The 17,849-nt window shown below is 31.8% G+C and overlaps 1 protein-coding gene across 3 annotated transcripts in view; it reads right to left on the reverse strand.

Annotated features, from left to right (window-relative positions):
• Positions 1-17,849, reverse strand: part of LOC126747528 (breast cancer type 2 susceptibility protein homolog) — an 86,168-nt gene that overhangs the window by 38,663 nt on the left and 29,656 nt on the right. For 2 of the 3 annotated variants that reach the window (XM_050456220.1, XM_050456222.1), the window contains one exon: positions 6,320-6,428. The exons of the other annotated variant lie outside the window; for it this stretch is intronic. In XM_050456220.1, the coding sequence (XP_050312177.1) occupies positions 6,320-6,428 (109 nt within the window). Of the gene's footprint in view, positions 1-6,319; positions 6,429-17,849 lie in introns of those variants that run through there. 3 annotated transcript variants of the gene reach the window in all.

The raw sequence follows: 17,849 nt of genomic DNA on the forward strand, positions 1-17,849 counted from the left end.
ATGACAGGGTATCATTTTTCTTAGAATGTCATTTTATATCAAAATATGTTAAAAAAATTGGGGGATCCTATTTAAAATAAGAAAGTTAGGGTCATTTCCGGTTAAACCGATTTTGGCATATATATATATATATACAGTGCGAACGTAAAGGTTGGAATAAATTCATTTAAAATTCAGGGGTATGTTCAAAAAAAAACGCTCGGACATGTCGATTTTTATTTTTAACTGCGGGTTTTCTTACTATAATTTTATGTATACAGGGTGGCCCAAAAATAAGTTACGGTCATCAACGTAATTTTTTTAAATGTAAACACCTATTTTTTATTTTAGATTTAGGTTCTACATCAAATTCTAAGTACATTTCATGTACCATGTCCTATACCTAAACTCGACCGTTGACGATTGAACACAATAAAAGGCTATTTTTGGAAGAGTTATTTATATCAAGCAACCTATCAGTTATTGTTTGGTTATTTACATTTGTGGTTGGTGTTTTTGATTGTTAACTTGTCACAATTTGTTGACATCAAATAATTTTGAGTGAATTTAGTTTGATTTAGATGCCTAAGCAAAGTTTTGCTTGTGTTAAGTTTATCAAAAGATAAAATTAAAATTTCAAAAAATGATACGTCTTAGTGAGCGAGAGCGAATAGAGATTTTGATGATGATTGGTTATGGAAACAGGATGCGCACTCAGATGGAAGTCTGTGAAACTTATCATGCTAAGTATCCTGATAGGCCACGTATATCTCAAAGTACTGTCAGTAAAATAGAACAGAAATATCAGGATTTGGGTCATGTCAGGGATAATTATACGAAAGGTCGGTCAAGTATATCAGAAGAGAAGCAATTAAATGTTTTGCTGGCAGTTGAAGAAGATTGCCATAAAACGACTCGCAATATTGCGTTAGAAAATCAGATATCCCAGACATCCGTCGTTAAGTATTTGGGTATAAATAAATGGCACCCTTACAAAGTTCAATTGGTTCATGAACTAAATGAAGATGACCCAGATAGGCGTTTAGAATTTTGTGAGAGACTTATGGACTTGTGCCATGCTAATCCACAATTTTCAAAAAAATTGTATTTTCTGATGAGGCAACGTTTTGTCTTCATGGTAGTGTAAACCGGCAAAACTGCCGATATTGGGCTACTGAAAATCCGCACTGGATGATGGAGTGCCACAGCCAAGTCCCTCAAAAAGTAAATGTTTGGGCGGGGGTGATTGAAAACAGGGTTATAGGGCCCTTTTTCTTTGAAGGATACTTGAATGGTGAGAGGTATTTAGAGTTTTTAGAAAATGACTTGGTTCCATGCCTTGCCACTTTATACCCCGATCCAGAAGACCCGGATATATTAGATAATTCCTTATGGTATCAGCAAGATGGAGCTCCAGCCCATTACACTCGTCCCGTGCGCCAGTACCTGGATACCGTTTTCCCTGGACGTTGGATTGGTCGGAGAGTGCAATTGAATGGCCAGCCAGATCGCCGGATCTGACTCCTTTAGATTTTTTTTGTGGGGGTATCTTAAGTCCAAAGTTTATGTTAATCGGTCAAACAACATTGAAGACTTAAAAATTAGAATAACGGAAGAAATAAGATTGATAGAACCTTCTGGTATCGATAACGTTTTACAAGAATTTCAGCATCGACTGGGATATTGCCAAGAGGTTCGTGGCAGCCATTTTCAACACTTAATAAATTAATTAAAATATTTTTATGTATTCTTGCTTGATATAAATAACTCTTCCAAAAATAGCCTTTTATTGTGTTCAATCGTCAACGGTCGAGTTTAGGTATAGGACATGGTACATGAAATGTACTTAGAATTTGATGTAGAACCTAAATCTAAAATAAAAAATAGGTGTTAACATTTAAAAAAATTACGTTGATGACCGTTACTTATTTTTGGGCCACCCTGTATACATAAAATTATAGTAAGAAAACCCGCAGTTAAAAATAAAAATCGACATGTCCGAGCGTTTTTTTTTTGAACATACCCCTGAATTTTAAATGAATTTATTCCAACCTTTACGTTCGCACTGTATATATATATATATATATATATATATATACAGGGTGTCCCAAAATTAGTGGACGAAACGCGAACCCTGTATTCTTTGGTCAAAAATAACCTCACTTTTTCCTATAAACATATATCGGCAAACGCCCCCCAAGGGAGCTACGCCCCTTTTAAAGGGGGCACCTGAAGATGGTTTTTTCCACTTATTTTCGAAACGGGTAAATATAAAAATTTTAAATTTTGGTATTCTCCCAACTTTAATATGCTGAATTTAGTTGTCATTTCATAATTTTCATTATTTAGTCAGGTGCGTATCATTGCATAGTATTATTTTCACTACCAATTTTTATGAAAACTTAGTAGCAGGCTTTGGAAAAAATTGTCAGACTGCATAATGACATTAAGATTTGTGGTAATTGATAAGTTGTCATTTTGCATTCAAATTGTTAATATCTTTTTAAATATGGAATACTTTTCGACCCGTGAAAAAGTAGATATTCATTTTATGTATGGGTTTTGCAATGGAAACTGCACATGCCGCTGCACGAGAGTATCGGCGGAGGTTTCCTGCAAGAAGGCTTCCAGATTGGAAAGTTTTTATTAGAATTCATAGAAATTTACTTGAATATGGATTCTTCGAACGTGCTCGAGGGCAAGGAAGACCAATTGCAAATGATGGTTATGGGGAAGTACTGAATTTAATTGAAGAAAACCCTCAAATATCATTGAGAACCTTAGAAGAGATTACCAATATCCCAAAGTCAAATGTAAGTAAAATTAAATATGATAAATCAATAATTAAGTACCTAATTTGTTATCCAAAAAATTAAAATTAAAGTACTTTTAACTGAAAATTGAAATTGGTATAAATAGTGTTGTTATTAATTATTATCGTCGGATCGCATTAAATTCATTTCAAAATACTCTAATTACTATTATTATTATTATTTACTTTATTTACTTGGATAAGTCTTGTCACAAACATCAAACACCCCAAAACAAATCCTTTTGACGACTAACTGGAATGTTTAGTGGCTTACTAAGGTTTAGGCTTATTTCCTATGCAATTTAAAATATTTAAAAATAATTTCAGATTGGAAGGAATGACTAAGATGTTAGGATATTACCATTATATACCATTATAAAAGGGTTCAGGAGTTAGAAGAAGAAGATTTTCCAGCTCGAGTAGACTTTTGTCATTGGATTTTAAATCACCCAAATCTTCGTCAAAAAATTTTGTGGTCAGATGAGGCAACTTTTTCTAGAAGTAAGGGCTTTAACAGCCGTAATACTCATTTTTGGAGCATCGAGAATCCGAGAGTAGTTCGACGAACTAACTTTCAGCATAGATTTTCCCTTAACGTATGGGCAGGTTTGATAGGAGATAAATTGATAGGCCCAATTATTTTGCCACACAGGTTAACTGGTCGTCATTATTTAAATTTTCTTCAAAACAATCTCAGAGATTTACTGGACGATGTTTCCATAGAAACTCGGCTGGAAATGATTTTTTAGCACGATGGGGCACCAGCTCACTACAGCCGACAGGTGAGAAACTGGCTGGACAATAATTTTACCGGCAGATGGATAGGCCGAGGTGGTCCAATAAACTGGCCTGCACGATCGCTTGATTATCTTTGGGGTAGGATTATTATCTTTGGGGTAATATGTGCAATATTATTTATGCCACCGAAATTGATACTCCAGAAGAGCTTTAGAGGCGAATTCTCGCAGCTGCAGGCCAAATAAGAGAAAACCGATTTAAAATTCTTAGATCGACCCAAAACATTCAAAAAAGATCCAGGTTATGCATTCAGGAAAACGGAAACTTGTTTGAACATTTGCCTCAAATAAATTAGTATTTTTATCTGTTTGCAATTTTATTTGTCAATTTACAAGCGTGCTATTGAGTTTTAATAAAAATTATTATTAATAATACTATGCAGCGTTATTTTTAAATGCGTTTTTCTCGAAAATAGTAATTCCTAGCGTTATTGACCAAGAGGTACTTTTTTACGTAAAAGCCTTAAAATTTTTAAAATTTAAAGAAAAAAACAAAAACTTTGCAAACAATTTTTTTTAAGTATATTTTTAGGCTTACCTCCTAAATGATACGCACCTGACTAAATAATGAAAAATATGAAATGACAACTAAATTCAGCATATCAAAATTGGGAGAATACCATAATTTAAAATTTTTATATTTACCCGTTTCGAAAATAAGTGGAAAAAACCATCTTACACACACTACATATACAGTGCTTTTCTTTGAAGTCCCCCCCCACATTTATTTTTTGAACGGGTCAAAAAAAATTTTTGAAACTTGGCATAAGTAAATTGGTCTATAGATACTATTTTTCACTGTAAACTAGGTAGTTGTAAATTCCAAGATGGCGGCTGGGCGACATCTTGAGAAAAATTTTTAAATAGAAAGGGGGGTCGTGTGGTACCTCATTTTAAAGGTCTCAATGAGTACTTTATAACCCTGAAATATTAGACCCATATCTTTCGTAATAACTCGTTTCAAAATGGCGGCCTAATAAAAAAGTTTTTTTTTTATTTTAACGTTTTACATTTTTATGATTTTTGAATAGGTAAAAATCAGTGTACGAAAATAAATGCGTCACTATTTTATTTTGACATAAAAACGACAGTTCTAAATGTCAAAATAACACATAAGCGCCATCTTGAATAAATGCATTAAATAGAAATCTTGTGTTACCTCATTTAAAAGGTTTTATTGAGTACTTTTAATATTTATTACATGGACTCGGTGGACTCCGTTTTGACCTGTCTAAAAGTAACAGCCAAAAAAATACACTGTTGCGATTTTATTAACGTTTTTAATAATAATATACAAATAATTTATAATTTTTGAATTTTGGATTTAAAGATTAACTTTTTGGTTTCTAAAGACTTACTGAACCGCCCTCGTATGTCACATTTCACGTTAAAGGTTATTGAACATTATTTAGACTTATTTATTAATATTATCTAACAATGACCGATACAAGAGTAATTTACCGGTTAAGGAAAAATATCTTAAAATTTTTTTTCGAGTTTTTTTAATAGCTATTTGGTTTTTGGAATGTCTATATATATATATATATATATACATATATATATAATATATATATAATATATATATATATGTTACGCCGAAATACGCCAAAAGGTTTGTCAAGGGAGACAACTTTCCAACTTTCTAACCTAAAATTACTTCACCCCCTTTCACCCTCTGCCCCCCAGTGTCATACCCTTAAAAATTTTAAATAGCAAGGGATATCGAGTAATAGCTTGTTTAAAAGGTCTTTCGAAGTATTTTATTTTGACGTTTGATTTTTTTAAATCGGTCGATTCGTTTTCGAGAAAATTAGATAAATCTTTGTTTATCTTAATTTGTTCAGATAGAAAACAAAAGCATGAAAATATCAGTTTTTATTTCAATAAGTGTTCAAAATGTTGCCCGTTTTTGGCCAAACAATGATATAGGCAATGTTCAAATTCCTGACGGACATTTTCAAAAACATGTTGTGGAATATCATGGCAGCTGTCGATGATGCGTTGACGAAGCTCATCCAAACTTTCAGGTTGGGGAGTAGACACAATAGATTTCAAATGACCCCATAGAAAAAAGCCTAACGGCGTTATATCAGTAGATCTGAGTTTCCTGTTAATGAGAACACTCATTAACAAGAAATAATGATTTTTATTACTTATCTTCTTTACTTTATTAATCTTTTTTACCAGATATACTGATTGATTCATTTACTCTATTGTGTATGGTTCTATATATAGCATATGTCACCATTTAGCATAAAATCTAACAAGCAATTTTTGTCCGTGTACTTTGAGCAAAATTCCTATTTTTTTTACCTAATGACATACTATACTTCATTAGAAAATTAATGCGCCACCTTTTAATTAATTTGATGTAATTGGATGTAGAGTGCTGTTTTTTTATATTTTTTTTGTTGTTGTTCTGAATGTTTAGTGTCTTAGTCTAGTATAGTATTTTTACTTCCCTAGATTACTGTTTAGGATCTTTTATTTTATTTTTAAAATATGTGAATTTTGGCTTAAGTCTTAATTTTTTAAGATTTAAGTCTAAATTTATGCCAAATCCCGACCTCCCGAAAATTAATGTGATGATTTAAATAGAGTTTTTATGATTAAAAAAAAATTATCCCGACCGATAATACAAAAAAAATTATTCTTTCTTTCTAATGAACTACGATATTTTTTTTTATTAGTTGCCAATTACTAACTCTGTTTTTTTTTTCATATACATTACCTTGGCAATTTTGGAAACGCATAAAACCATTCGCTTTTGAGGTGATTCATCCATCTCCAAAATTTTTCTTAAAACTGATCTCTGGGCTTGATCTATTTCGATGTCATACCTAAAATAACAGTTTTATATATACAGGGCATTCAGAAAAAAATTATGTATCGCTATCCTAATCATAATAAGCAATAATTAGTAACATTGAAAAAATATCTTATCAAAGTGGAAACGAAAAGAAAAACTTTTAATAATTCGTTCACATTGCAAAATGCATAATTGATATATTTCAATATATTTATTTAAATCTAGTCTCAACATCTTTTAGTATTAAATTTTGATTATTATACCGAAATACTCTCAGTTGGTTTTATTTCATCTTGACGGTGAACATCCTGTTTTTCAAAAAAAAAATTAACATCGTTTAACTTTATGGCATGGAATATATAATCAAATTTACTTTACATATAGTGTACAGAAAGTATAATAATAATAATATAATAAATATTATGATATATATAATATAAAGTAAAATCGATTGAAAAGTACACTTTTTTTGTGACAAAATATACAAAACGGATTTGCACGTATATACAGATTGGGAAATCGATCATTAAGATTCCCAAGGGTGCATAGAGAGGTGCTTAAAGGCCAAAGCTACTAGCCTGGGGTACTCCCGATATAGCAATATACACGTCAGACAAGGCATTATCAACTTTTACTCTTTAGCTTCGATTTGATAAGCATGAAGCAATTAGCATCAATGATCTCAATGATCAATTATCGCACCAAAATGCCTTAATATGCTATAATCGATCTTGTCGAATGCCTTTGCACAATCAATATAGATTATATGAAGCTGTTGCTTATTTAAACTTGCATGTGACACGCTTTCAGAAAAAATGCAGAAGTTTGTAACAGTGGAGCTGCCAGGAAGAAAACCATGCTGAAGTTCTGAGATCTCCTCAGACAGGTGTAAAATCCTTTCAAAAATTTTGCCCACTATATTGACCATTTATTGCCCTTAATATTCTAGAAGGTCGATAATCAATAATATTTTTTGTTCTACCATGTTTAAAAATAGGTGTAATATAGGATTCTTTTTGCCTGTCTGGGTCAAGTCAGTGAGTTGGCATGAACCTTATAGATATATGATGGTATATTGTCATAGCACGGTTAGACTTCAAACTTTTCATGCTCGATAAAATATTTAATATTCGATAATATATATAATAATTCTCTGTTATTTCGGGGAAATTACAACATTATTATAGTCACCAGAGCTAGAGATTAAAAATAATCTACAAAGGTATCCACAATACTTTGCTTATAGGACAATCACATTGCTCATCGCAGTCACATTGCCAAGACCACCTCCCTTAGCACACCACAAGAATCCGATTTAATTCTCAGGAATGACCAGACTGTAGTAGGATCATGATTTATATTATTTTCAATGTTTTTTTTTTGTAATTTAAAGAATGTATTAAATTTATTTATTTATTAGTAAATTTATATTTAATAATGTTGTAATTGACTATCGAGAAAGACAAATAAAATAAGAACACATATTTAGCGAAGAAATATAATAACATGACTACAAAAAACGTGAGCAGATTAAGAATTGTGAACAGATCATAAAAATTAGAGTTCTAGATTATTCCTTTACAGCAATATATAGGGTTCAAATGTAAAAATTATAATACGAATCAAAATTACAAAATACTTACTCGTTAAAAAGAAGATTCGACTTAAACGAACATACATAAAAACCGAAGACTACCGTTACAGAAATGGCCTTTTTTTTTGAAAACTTACTTTTGTTTAGCCACAAAAATGGTAGTAATTATTGAGTCAGAAGTAGGTCCCGATTAGTGCGGCAATTTAATTAATGTTCACATTTCACATTTTTAATTTTTTGTTTGAAAATTCGATCAGTAAAACAAACTAAATCATAAAGGGGCATTAATATGAAATGTTATGCACCGTATCAGTTGCAGAATCAATAAAGATCTTAAGACAGAGGCATTAACCATATCATAAAAAGTTTTTATATATCGAATTATTGATATTACTGCTGCAGGTGATTAAATTTATGCATTCAGAATTCTGTTTTATTTCCTTTCGATTTCTAGCTCCTCCAAATAAGTTAATTCCCTATTGTTGTTGTTTTTAGATTTATGAATAATTTGGCTGCTATCTACCTGTAAAAGAAAAACTGTGCCCACTATTTTTATAAATGCCAATTATCATCTTGTCGCCTCTAATTAATTAAAGGGAATTAAAATAAAGAAAGTTAGATAAAAACGTCAGAGTTTACTTTTACAGAAACAAAGACATACAGAATGAAATCACCCAGTTTTTTCTGACCACTCCTTTCATAAGTGGGTCTTTAATTTTTCAAATTATAATTTTGATCAAGAAGAACTGGAGTAGTTGGTTTATGGACTTAAGTTTGTTGTTAGTAGGAATATTATAAAGAATTCGTTAGGTAATTTTTCCACTCAAATAGACTCGGATTATTAATAAAATTACTGATGATTTTCATCACTAATTTTACTATAACACATTCCGATTTCAAGTCAACTCTGAAATCGGAATGTGTTATAGTATCTTTAAGAGGTTCTCAAGAGATAAAATATATAAATACGAACCAACTGTAACCTGAACAAGATCTTATCTTATTTTTATTTAAAAATAAAAATGAAATGAAAAACTTAAATCTAATAATTTCCAAAGCAAAGACCAGGGTAATTCCACAGTAATATTAAATCAGAGGAAGTACAATAATAAAGCCATCAAAGGGCAACGTTTTGAACACTTATTGAAATAAAAACTGATATTTTCATGTTTTTGTTTTCTATCTGAACAGATTAAGATAAACAAAGATTTTTCTAATTTTCTCAAAAACGAATCGATTTGATTTAAAAAAATCAAACGTTAAAATAAAAGACTTCGAAAGACCTTTTAAACAAGCTATTACTCGATACCCCTTGCCGTTTAAATTTTTTTAAGAGGATGACCCTGGAGGGCAATGGGTGAAAGGGGGTGAAGTAATTTTAGGTTATAAAGTTGTCCCTCTTGACAAACCTTTTGACGTACTTCGGCGTTTTTTTCTTAAACAGTGGTTTTCGATAAATCCGTGATGTGAAGCTTTCAAATGAACACCCTGTATATTTCAAAACTGGAAACCTGTACTTAAGTTGGCCAAAACACCTTTCAATTACAATCATTTCTTTCTTAAACAATCTGTTGTAAGCTCTTTCCAATGCGTTATTAGGGTTTTGGAATGGAGTCATTAGCCACGGTTCTAAGCCGTAACCATCATCACCCAGTAGTACTGCACCAGGAACTTCTTTCATAGTTGCACGTATTCCAAATTCCTGCGTCGCGTACAGAACCCGGCCAACTAACATCAGCATACAAAACACACCAAAATAGCATCAGCACTAGTAAACATTTCCACTGAGTTACATGTTGGCTGCACATTTAAATTCGCCAATCCCTTTCTAGTGATGTATTCATCACCGTGTTGATTCGGTTTTAAAATCAGTAACTCCAATGGCACTTAGAAACTAAAATTTTTCTTGACACGCTTCCTGTGCTTCGTTTATTTCGAGTTGGGTTGACGGAAAATTAATCCATAAATGAGACTTTTCAACTATTTTGTTCGTTAGAAATTATTTTAGTTCTTGTATAGTCGACTGAGTGATTCCCAATTCTTCCCATCTGAAATCCAGGATTGGCCATATATCGCAAAAATACCTTCATTTTATGATTGGAAGAATCTTCTCCTCTTTTAAGATTTTCTCCCAAAAAGTACGTTGCCATCCCATTTACATTTTCTTCTTGAAATCTGTAAAGAGATTTAAAATTCCACCAATCAGCTTCCCTTTGCACTTTATATTGCTTCTGTGAATTGAATTCTGCCAATTTATGACCAACTTATCGCAAGGTGCATCTCCTACCAACGAGATGCAAAAATTTAGGGGCAAATGCTCAACTAAGTAAGCAAAGGATACATTTTATTGTGTGTATACATTTTATTTGAATATATGCTCATGCTTCTAATACAATTTTATAAAAGGTAAAAAACACGAAATCTACAGCATCACAAATACATTTAATAAAATTACGAAGGTTACATGTTTCGCTCGACTAGAGCATCATCAGACCTAAACAATTATTAAAATTATGTAACCCGAAAAAAGGAGAATTCAACAAAAACTTACCATAACATACACAAAACACCTGACATATAAGTAAACAAAGCTTACAATAAAGTGGCACTATCTATGTACACAGAACTCAACTAAACAATCAAATCTCTTTATACATTTTAGAAATCTAACCATCATTTAAAAGTCTAGAACTACTTAAGGTTATTAAAAACTAGGTGGCCATCAAAATCAAACATTTCATTAACACAGGACAGATCTGGGATTTTAAAAGCTTTAGTAATCTCCATTGTCTCCAACAAGTCTAGTTTTTTACTTTTGTTGCATTGATGCAGTATTTTTATATTTTGGCTGTCAGGAAAATTATGTTTGGAGTCGAGGAGGTGATTAGCAAAAGCTGATCTGGTCACTGTGATTTCGGTATTTTAAAATTTATTATATTGGGCCTTGTGTTCACTAATCCTATAGTCGGCGCGCCGAAAAGATGCAGTAATCACGTGAATAGCACGCGACAGTTAAAACGAAATGCGTGTTCGAATACCAGTGAATACTGGAGAATTTTAGAGCAGGAGTTTTGGCGCGCGTATACGGTCTGATTATTTTTTAATTTGTTTGCGTCTCTTTTGTAAGTTTATAATCTGTTTATCTTTTGTGTGTATTAGTTTGTTTATTTGTTTTGAAAAATGGGTACTGACACGTACCTGTGGGCCATCTTTTGAATTCACCCCCTAAAAAACGAGCTTGTAAGAAAGATTTTACGGTTTCTGAAAAGGAGGCAATTATAAATATGTATAAAGTATGTGAAGTAAATCATCCAGATTGCAGCAAGACACAAAAAGTATCTTTTACAGCTGATATAATTATAAAAAACCTGTAAGTTGATTTTAGCTTAACTAAGCTAAAATAAACTTACAAGTAAATTAAAGCTAAATTAAACTAAAATAAACTAAGGTATATTCTACACACATTGGGCAAACGAACATTGAAAACAGTATTCTAATTTGGCTCACGGTGTAGAAAATATTAAAAGTCAGAAATACTCCAAAAAAAACTATATGCATTTCAATTGACCAGCAGTTTTTTTACAATGTTTTTTATACTATAAATACACTCACAAAAGTAAATGGTTTTATGCCGTTTGAAAAAATAAATAAATTAAATTAATTACAAAATAAAAAATGTAATGTAATTTCATCAGGTGTTTCCAAAAGGAGTATCTATAATATAGTCAAAAGTTATGAAAATACTCATACCGTTCAACCAACAACAAAGTATCATAGGGGGAGAGCTATTTTGTATAACATTGATGAGCAAATAAAAAATGCTATCCGTAGAATAATCCATTCGTTTTGCCTAAAAAATGAGCCACCAACTGTCAAAAAGATTTTATCAGAACTTGAGAAAAATGAACAAATTCCGAATTTTAAGGAAACAACTTTTCGACACTTACTCAGGGAAATTGGTTTTCGGTAAGTGGCAGAAATGCCATATAATGAAGATTTAAAACAATTTGAGTAAAAAAACCCAAAAGCTCACATAATTTTTTTCGTTACAGCTTTGTAAAAGTCGAAATAGTATGCTTAAAGAAAGGATATGCTTAATGAAATAATATGCTGGAGGCGATGTTATTTACGATCCATAAGAAAGGCTCGACAAGAAAATAGAAACATTTATTATTTAGATGAAACATGGATGAACGCGGGTCACACGGTTTCCAAAGTATGGACAGATACAACCGTAACCACCGCTAAAAACGCTTTTATCAATGGATTGTCCACAGGGCTAAAAGCTCCGGCAGGAAAAGGGAAACGGTTGATAGTTCTGCATATTGGGTCAGAAGATGGCTTTGTTCAGGGCGGTCAACTAGTTTTAGAATCAAAATAGACGAAAGATTATCACAAGGAGATGAATGCTCAAGTTTTTGAAGAGTGGTTCGAAAAAATTTTACCTAGCTTAGAAAATGGCTGTGTTATTGTGTTGGATAACCATCCTACCATACCCGAAAGCTTGACAAAAGCCCGACATCTGCCACAAAGAAAGGGGATATTCAAAACTGGTTAATGACCAAACAAATTCATTATGAACAAGATATGATAAAGGCAGAACTTTTGAAATAAGTAAAAGAAAACCGATACGCAGACACGTTTGTAGTGGACGAAATGGCTAAATATCTTTATTATAGGCTAAAGCCCTTCCAGTGACCTAAATATCCATAATAATAAATTTCTAATAATAAAAAATAAAAATAATACTAATCGATAAAAATACATTTATCGTATAATTATAAAGACGTAAAAACCCGCTCGAAATCTACTCGTCTAATACAACAAAATGGATCGCGCATCGAACACTCTCTGATCACGCGCCAACCACGCGTTTTCCTTGGTGCATCTATTCGGCGCGTCAACTATAGTAGAAATCTTCCTACCAGACTGGCCGACGTACACTGCAGGGCACTCTTTACACCTAATCTCATAAACTCCTGGAGAAGAGAGCGGGGGTAGTTTATCTTTAGTTTTAATTAGATGTCTTTTAATTGTATTATTGGTTTTAAAAGCTGGGGTTATGCCAAAGGGAGAAAAAATCGGGATAGTTGTGACGAAATTGGTCCAAAATAAGTCAACGACGTAAAAGTTTTGATATAGTTTGTTTGTTGTCTGATAAAACTAAATAATAATTTATACTTGTTCACATACTGAAAATACATTTTATATATAGGTTTAAGAGGGAAAAAGTTACTGACTGCCAGTTGTTTAATGGTAAGGAATTCTTTTTTTACTTTATCTCAAGGAAGAATTACCTACTGAAGATATGGTTTATTCAACAATGCTTGCTTTTTCACCTTACGCCAAATTTCGTTTCTTTGCGATGCAAAACAAGGACTCATACAGGTAGAAAAGCCATAGACCTGGCTAGAAAATCATGGCTGAAAGAAGAAATCAAAGACCACTACAGGAACTTAAACGTACATGTACAACGTCAATGTAAAATTAAAGTTTTTATTTTTCAAACTTAACAACGTATTACATTATGCGCAATTTATTTATTTGGATTGTAAATTCAGAGATGAAGTAACAACTTTCGGCTCTACTACTTTTATTAGATTACAGAAGAAACTTAGTAACCTTAAAAACAAATATATAACTTCACTTAGACTCAATGATTTCCACGAATATCGCAAAAGTAATTTTAGTCATGTTTTTCACGATAGATTTATGAACCTTAGTGGTGTTTCTTTTTCTGAAGTCGAATTAAAATTTCTTAACAACAATTTAAAATTTAATCTTCCTACTAGAACCGATCGATGTGTTAGGGAAACATTGGCGGTAGAGGCTGAAAATGCTCTACAGTCAACGGATATATCAAATAAGAACATTTTAAGAGCAAGAATAATTTCCTTTTTAAATCAAAATTGTTTCCTTAACAATAAACAGAGAATGAATCAAAAGAATATTAAGATCTATAAAAAAGAAAATGAGGGACAACGATATAGTTTTCACAAAAGCCGATAAGGGATCATGCTTACTTGCCTTAAAAAGAGACGATTACATAAAAAAAGTAATGGATTTTCTAAACACAGAAGACTTTGAAAAGGTCGACAGAGATCCGACAGGTCCATTCTTTAATAAATTAAAAAAAGTCTTAGACATGACCTTGGTAACCTTAGAATATTTTAATTCCACAAAACAAAAACTATATCCCCTGAACCCTAAAACACCTCTATTATATGGGTTGCCAAAAGTCCATAAAACTAGCATGCCAATTAGACCTGTAGTTTCCTTTGTTGACTCCCCTTGTTACCAGTTATCATCTTGGCTTAACAACGTTCTTAGAAATGTCTCAAACTTAGAAATGTCTCAAAATTCAAAGCGCCATATTCTGTAACAAATTCAGTGAATTTTGCCAAAAGCATTCAGAATGTTCACGTTCCAGATACAGCCCAGCTTATATCGCTAGACGTGAAAAACTTATTTCCAAGCATTCCACCCGCTGATTGTCTGGTCTTAGTCAAAGATCTTCTTAGGGGGAAACTTGATTCACTCTTGGTGAAAAATCTACTTTTCCTCCTTTCTACTGTGTTAAATCAAAATTTTTTCCAATTTAACAACCGTTTGTAAAAACAAAAAGAAGGACTAGCAATGGGCTCTTGTTTATTGCCATTTCTTAGTGAAGTAGTTCTTAGTAACTTAGAAACAAAAATAATGAGCAGTAATTTTAAAAATAACATCATCTTTTATAAACGGTATGTGGATGATGTATGTTTGATTTGGAATGGAAGTGAGGTAGAGCTTACAAATTTCCATAATTATGACAACTCTCTTCACTCTAAAATTGAGTTCACAATCGAACGGGAACAGAACAACACCTTACCATTCTTAGATTTATTACTTAAGAGGGAAAGAAATAAGATATCCTTTGAAATATTTCGTAAACAAGCAACAACAGATAATATTATACAATATAATTCAACATCACCGTCCGCACATAAATTTGCTGCTTTCCATTCTTTATTTTAGACTTTTTAACATCCCACTTTCTCATGAAGCTTTTAGAAAAGAATTCCTTTCCATCAAACAATTAGCAGTCAGTAACTTTTTCCCTCCTAAACTCATATATATAAAATGTATTTTCAGTAAGTGAACAAGTAAAAATTATCATTTAATTTAATCCAACAACAAACAAACTGTATTAATACTTTTAGGTCGTTTACTTATTTTGAACCAGTCTCGTCACAACTATCCCGCTTTTTTTCTCCCTTTGGCATAACCCCAGCTTTTAAAACCAATAATACATTAAAAAGACATCTAATTAAAACTAAAGATAAACTACCCCCGCTATCTTCTCCAGGAGTTTATGAGATTAGGTGTAAAGAGTGCCCTGCAGTGTACGTCGCCCAGTCTGGTAGGAAGATTTCTACTAGGATTAGTGAACACAAGGCCCAATATAATAAATTTAAAAATACCGAAATCACAGTGACCAGATCAGCTTTTGCTAATCACCTCCTTCCAAACATAATTTTCCTGACAGCCAAAATATAAAAATACTGCATCAATGCAACAAAAGTAAAAAACTAGACTTGTTGGAGGCAATGGAGATTAGTAAAGCTTTTAAAAGCCCAGATCTGTCCTGTGTTAATGAAAGGTTTGATTTTGATGGCCACCTAGTTTTTAATAACCTTAAATGATGGTTAGATTTCTAAAATGTATAAAGTGATTTGATTGTTGAGTTCTGTGTACATAGATAGTGGCACTTTATTGTAAGCTTTGTTTACTTATATGTCAGGTGTTTTGTATATGTTATGGTAAAATTTTGTTGAATTCTTCTTTTTTCGGGTTACATAATTTTAATTATTGTTTAGGTCTGATGATGCTCTAGTCGAGCGAAACATGTAACCTTCTTAATTTTATTAAATGTATTTGTAATGCTGTAGATTTCGTGTTTTTTACCTTTTATAAAAGTATATGACCAGCATCTTTGGGATAATGGATGAATTTTTCGACTTCTAATACAAGTTTGAGTAAAACCTTCTACTTACATTTTTATTCATAAACTATATAGCAGACGCTTCAAGTTTTACAAGTAGAAGTTTTTTCTCATTTTTATTCATTAGTTTCATCAATATTCCGCTTTCTCAAATTTTTAAGTTCATAAATAATATATTATTGGAATTTTTGCCAAATCCACTATACACCATTAAAAATTGGAAAAAATTGATTAAGGAGCTAAAACCTATGGTAATTTCCAAAAATGACCTTTTATTTTCATTCGATGTTACAAATTTATTTACATCAGTTCCTCGGCTGGAAACAATGGTCATAGTAACTCAGTTAGTCTCACATATAGACAAAGGCAAAATTTCCTCATTTTCAATAACATATTTTATTCTAAATCAACGGGCTCAGCAATGTATAATCCCTTTTCTCCTTTATTAGCTGACCTTTTTCGAAATCATCTTGAATCTTCTATTATTACGTGAATGATTGCATGGCCATAATGAATACTCAAAATTCCCAACCAAATATTATTAGATTTCCTTAACAATTTACAAACTACTATTAAATTTACCATCGATATAGAAGCGATCAGAAGTTGAAACTGGTACTCGAATTTAAAATTTATCGAAAACCGACTTAAACTTTCAATTACCCTTAGAAAATGTCAACTCTTAATTCTTACGCTTACAGAGATATTAACACCCCTCTAAACCCTCATCTCAAATTATTGGAAAAAAGGAACCGCATTTTAAAAGTGGTTGTTCCCAATAATGTGCTATTTAAAAAAAATAAGTAAATGCCAAAATTATTGGTTTGGACATTTTAAATAGGCTTATAAACGATTTAAGTCATAAAATGCAATGAAAACTATTTTTTTGTGATTACTTGATTAAAAATTAAAACTTTGAACGCATTCATGAAGTATAAAACAAAAAGTAGCAAATAGAGTATCATTGTTTTCAGAATATTATTTTCTATCGAAATACGTAATCATATACCAAGTATCTCATTTAAAATAAAAAAGTTAGTGTCTCTTTTTATTAAACCGGAAGTAATCGAAAACAATGGAATATGTCAAAAGATGCTCTTATAGCTATTCTATCGATATACCAAATTTCATTTGTTTATTCAAATAATTCATCTAAAAAAGTAAAAAAGCTATTAAGTGTTCCCTTTTTCTGTGTCACCCGATATATTTAATATTTCATTTGTGGTGATAATGTTTTAAATTCATTAAGAATGGCTTGACTAAACTTACCCTGTCTTTAGTCTTAAGAGAATGTAGATATTTTTTCCTTTTAATCTTACAAATCAAACTGATAGTGAGCCAAGGGGTATGACTCCTAATAAGCTCAAAGTCCCTTACCTTGAATTTAGGCACAGAAGCATTCAAATACTAATATGCCAGGGCAGTTAGCTCAAAAAATGGCCTTTAGGAGAAGTTTTTGCAATCAAGCTGAATTTTTCACAGATGGTAGTACCCATCAATAGTACTTTGTAAAAAAAGTTACACCTTCTAGGAGGCTTGCTTTTTCCGCCATGTTGAATTAAAGATGGCGGATGGTACTATTTTTTAAAATATCGTAACTTTCTTATTTATTAACCGAATTTTGTCAAGTAAATCATTTTACAGGCTCAAAATTTTTCTCCAAAAATTGAGGTGGCAAAAAACTACAGCAAAATACAAAGTAAAAAAATCCAGTTGACGTAAATCCCCAACAGTTCTTTAATAGAGTATTGCTCACTATGAGAAACGAAAATAATTTGAAGACGTTTTTCGAACATGAACTAAGTACCTATCCTCCGTATTTCTTTAGCCAAGGAAAACTCCGCAAATGGAATAAGTCTGTTCTGATTTCCCATCTT

This window comes from Anthonomus grandis, chromosome 19, assembly GCF_022605725.1.
Source record: "Anthonomus grandis grandis chromosome 19, icAntGran1.3, whole genome shotgun sequence".
Classification (NCBI taxonomy): domain Eukaryota; kingdom Metazoa; phylum Arthropoda; class Insecta; order Coleoptera; family Curculionidae; genus Anthonomus; species Anthonomus grandis.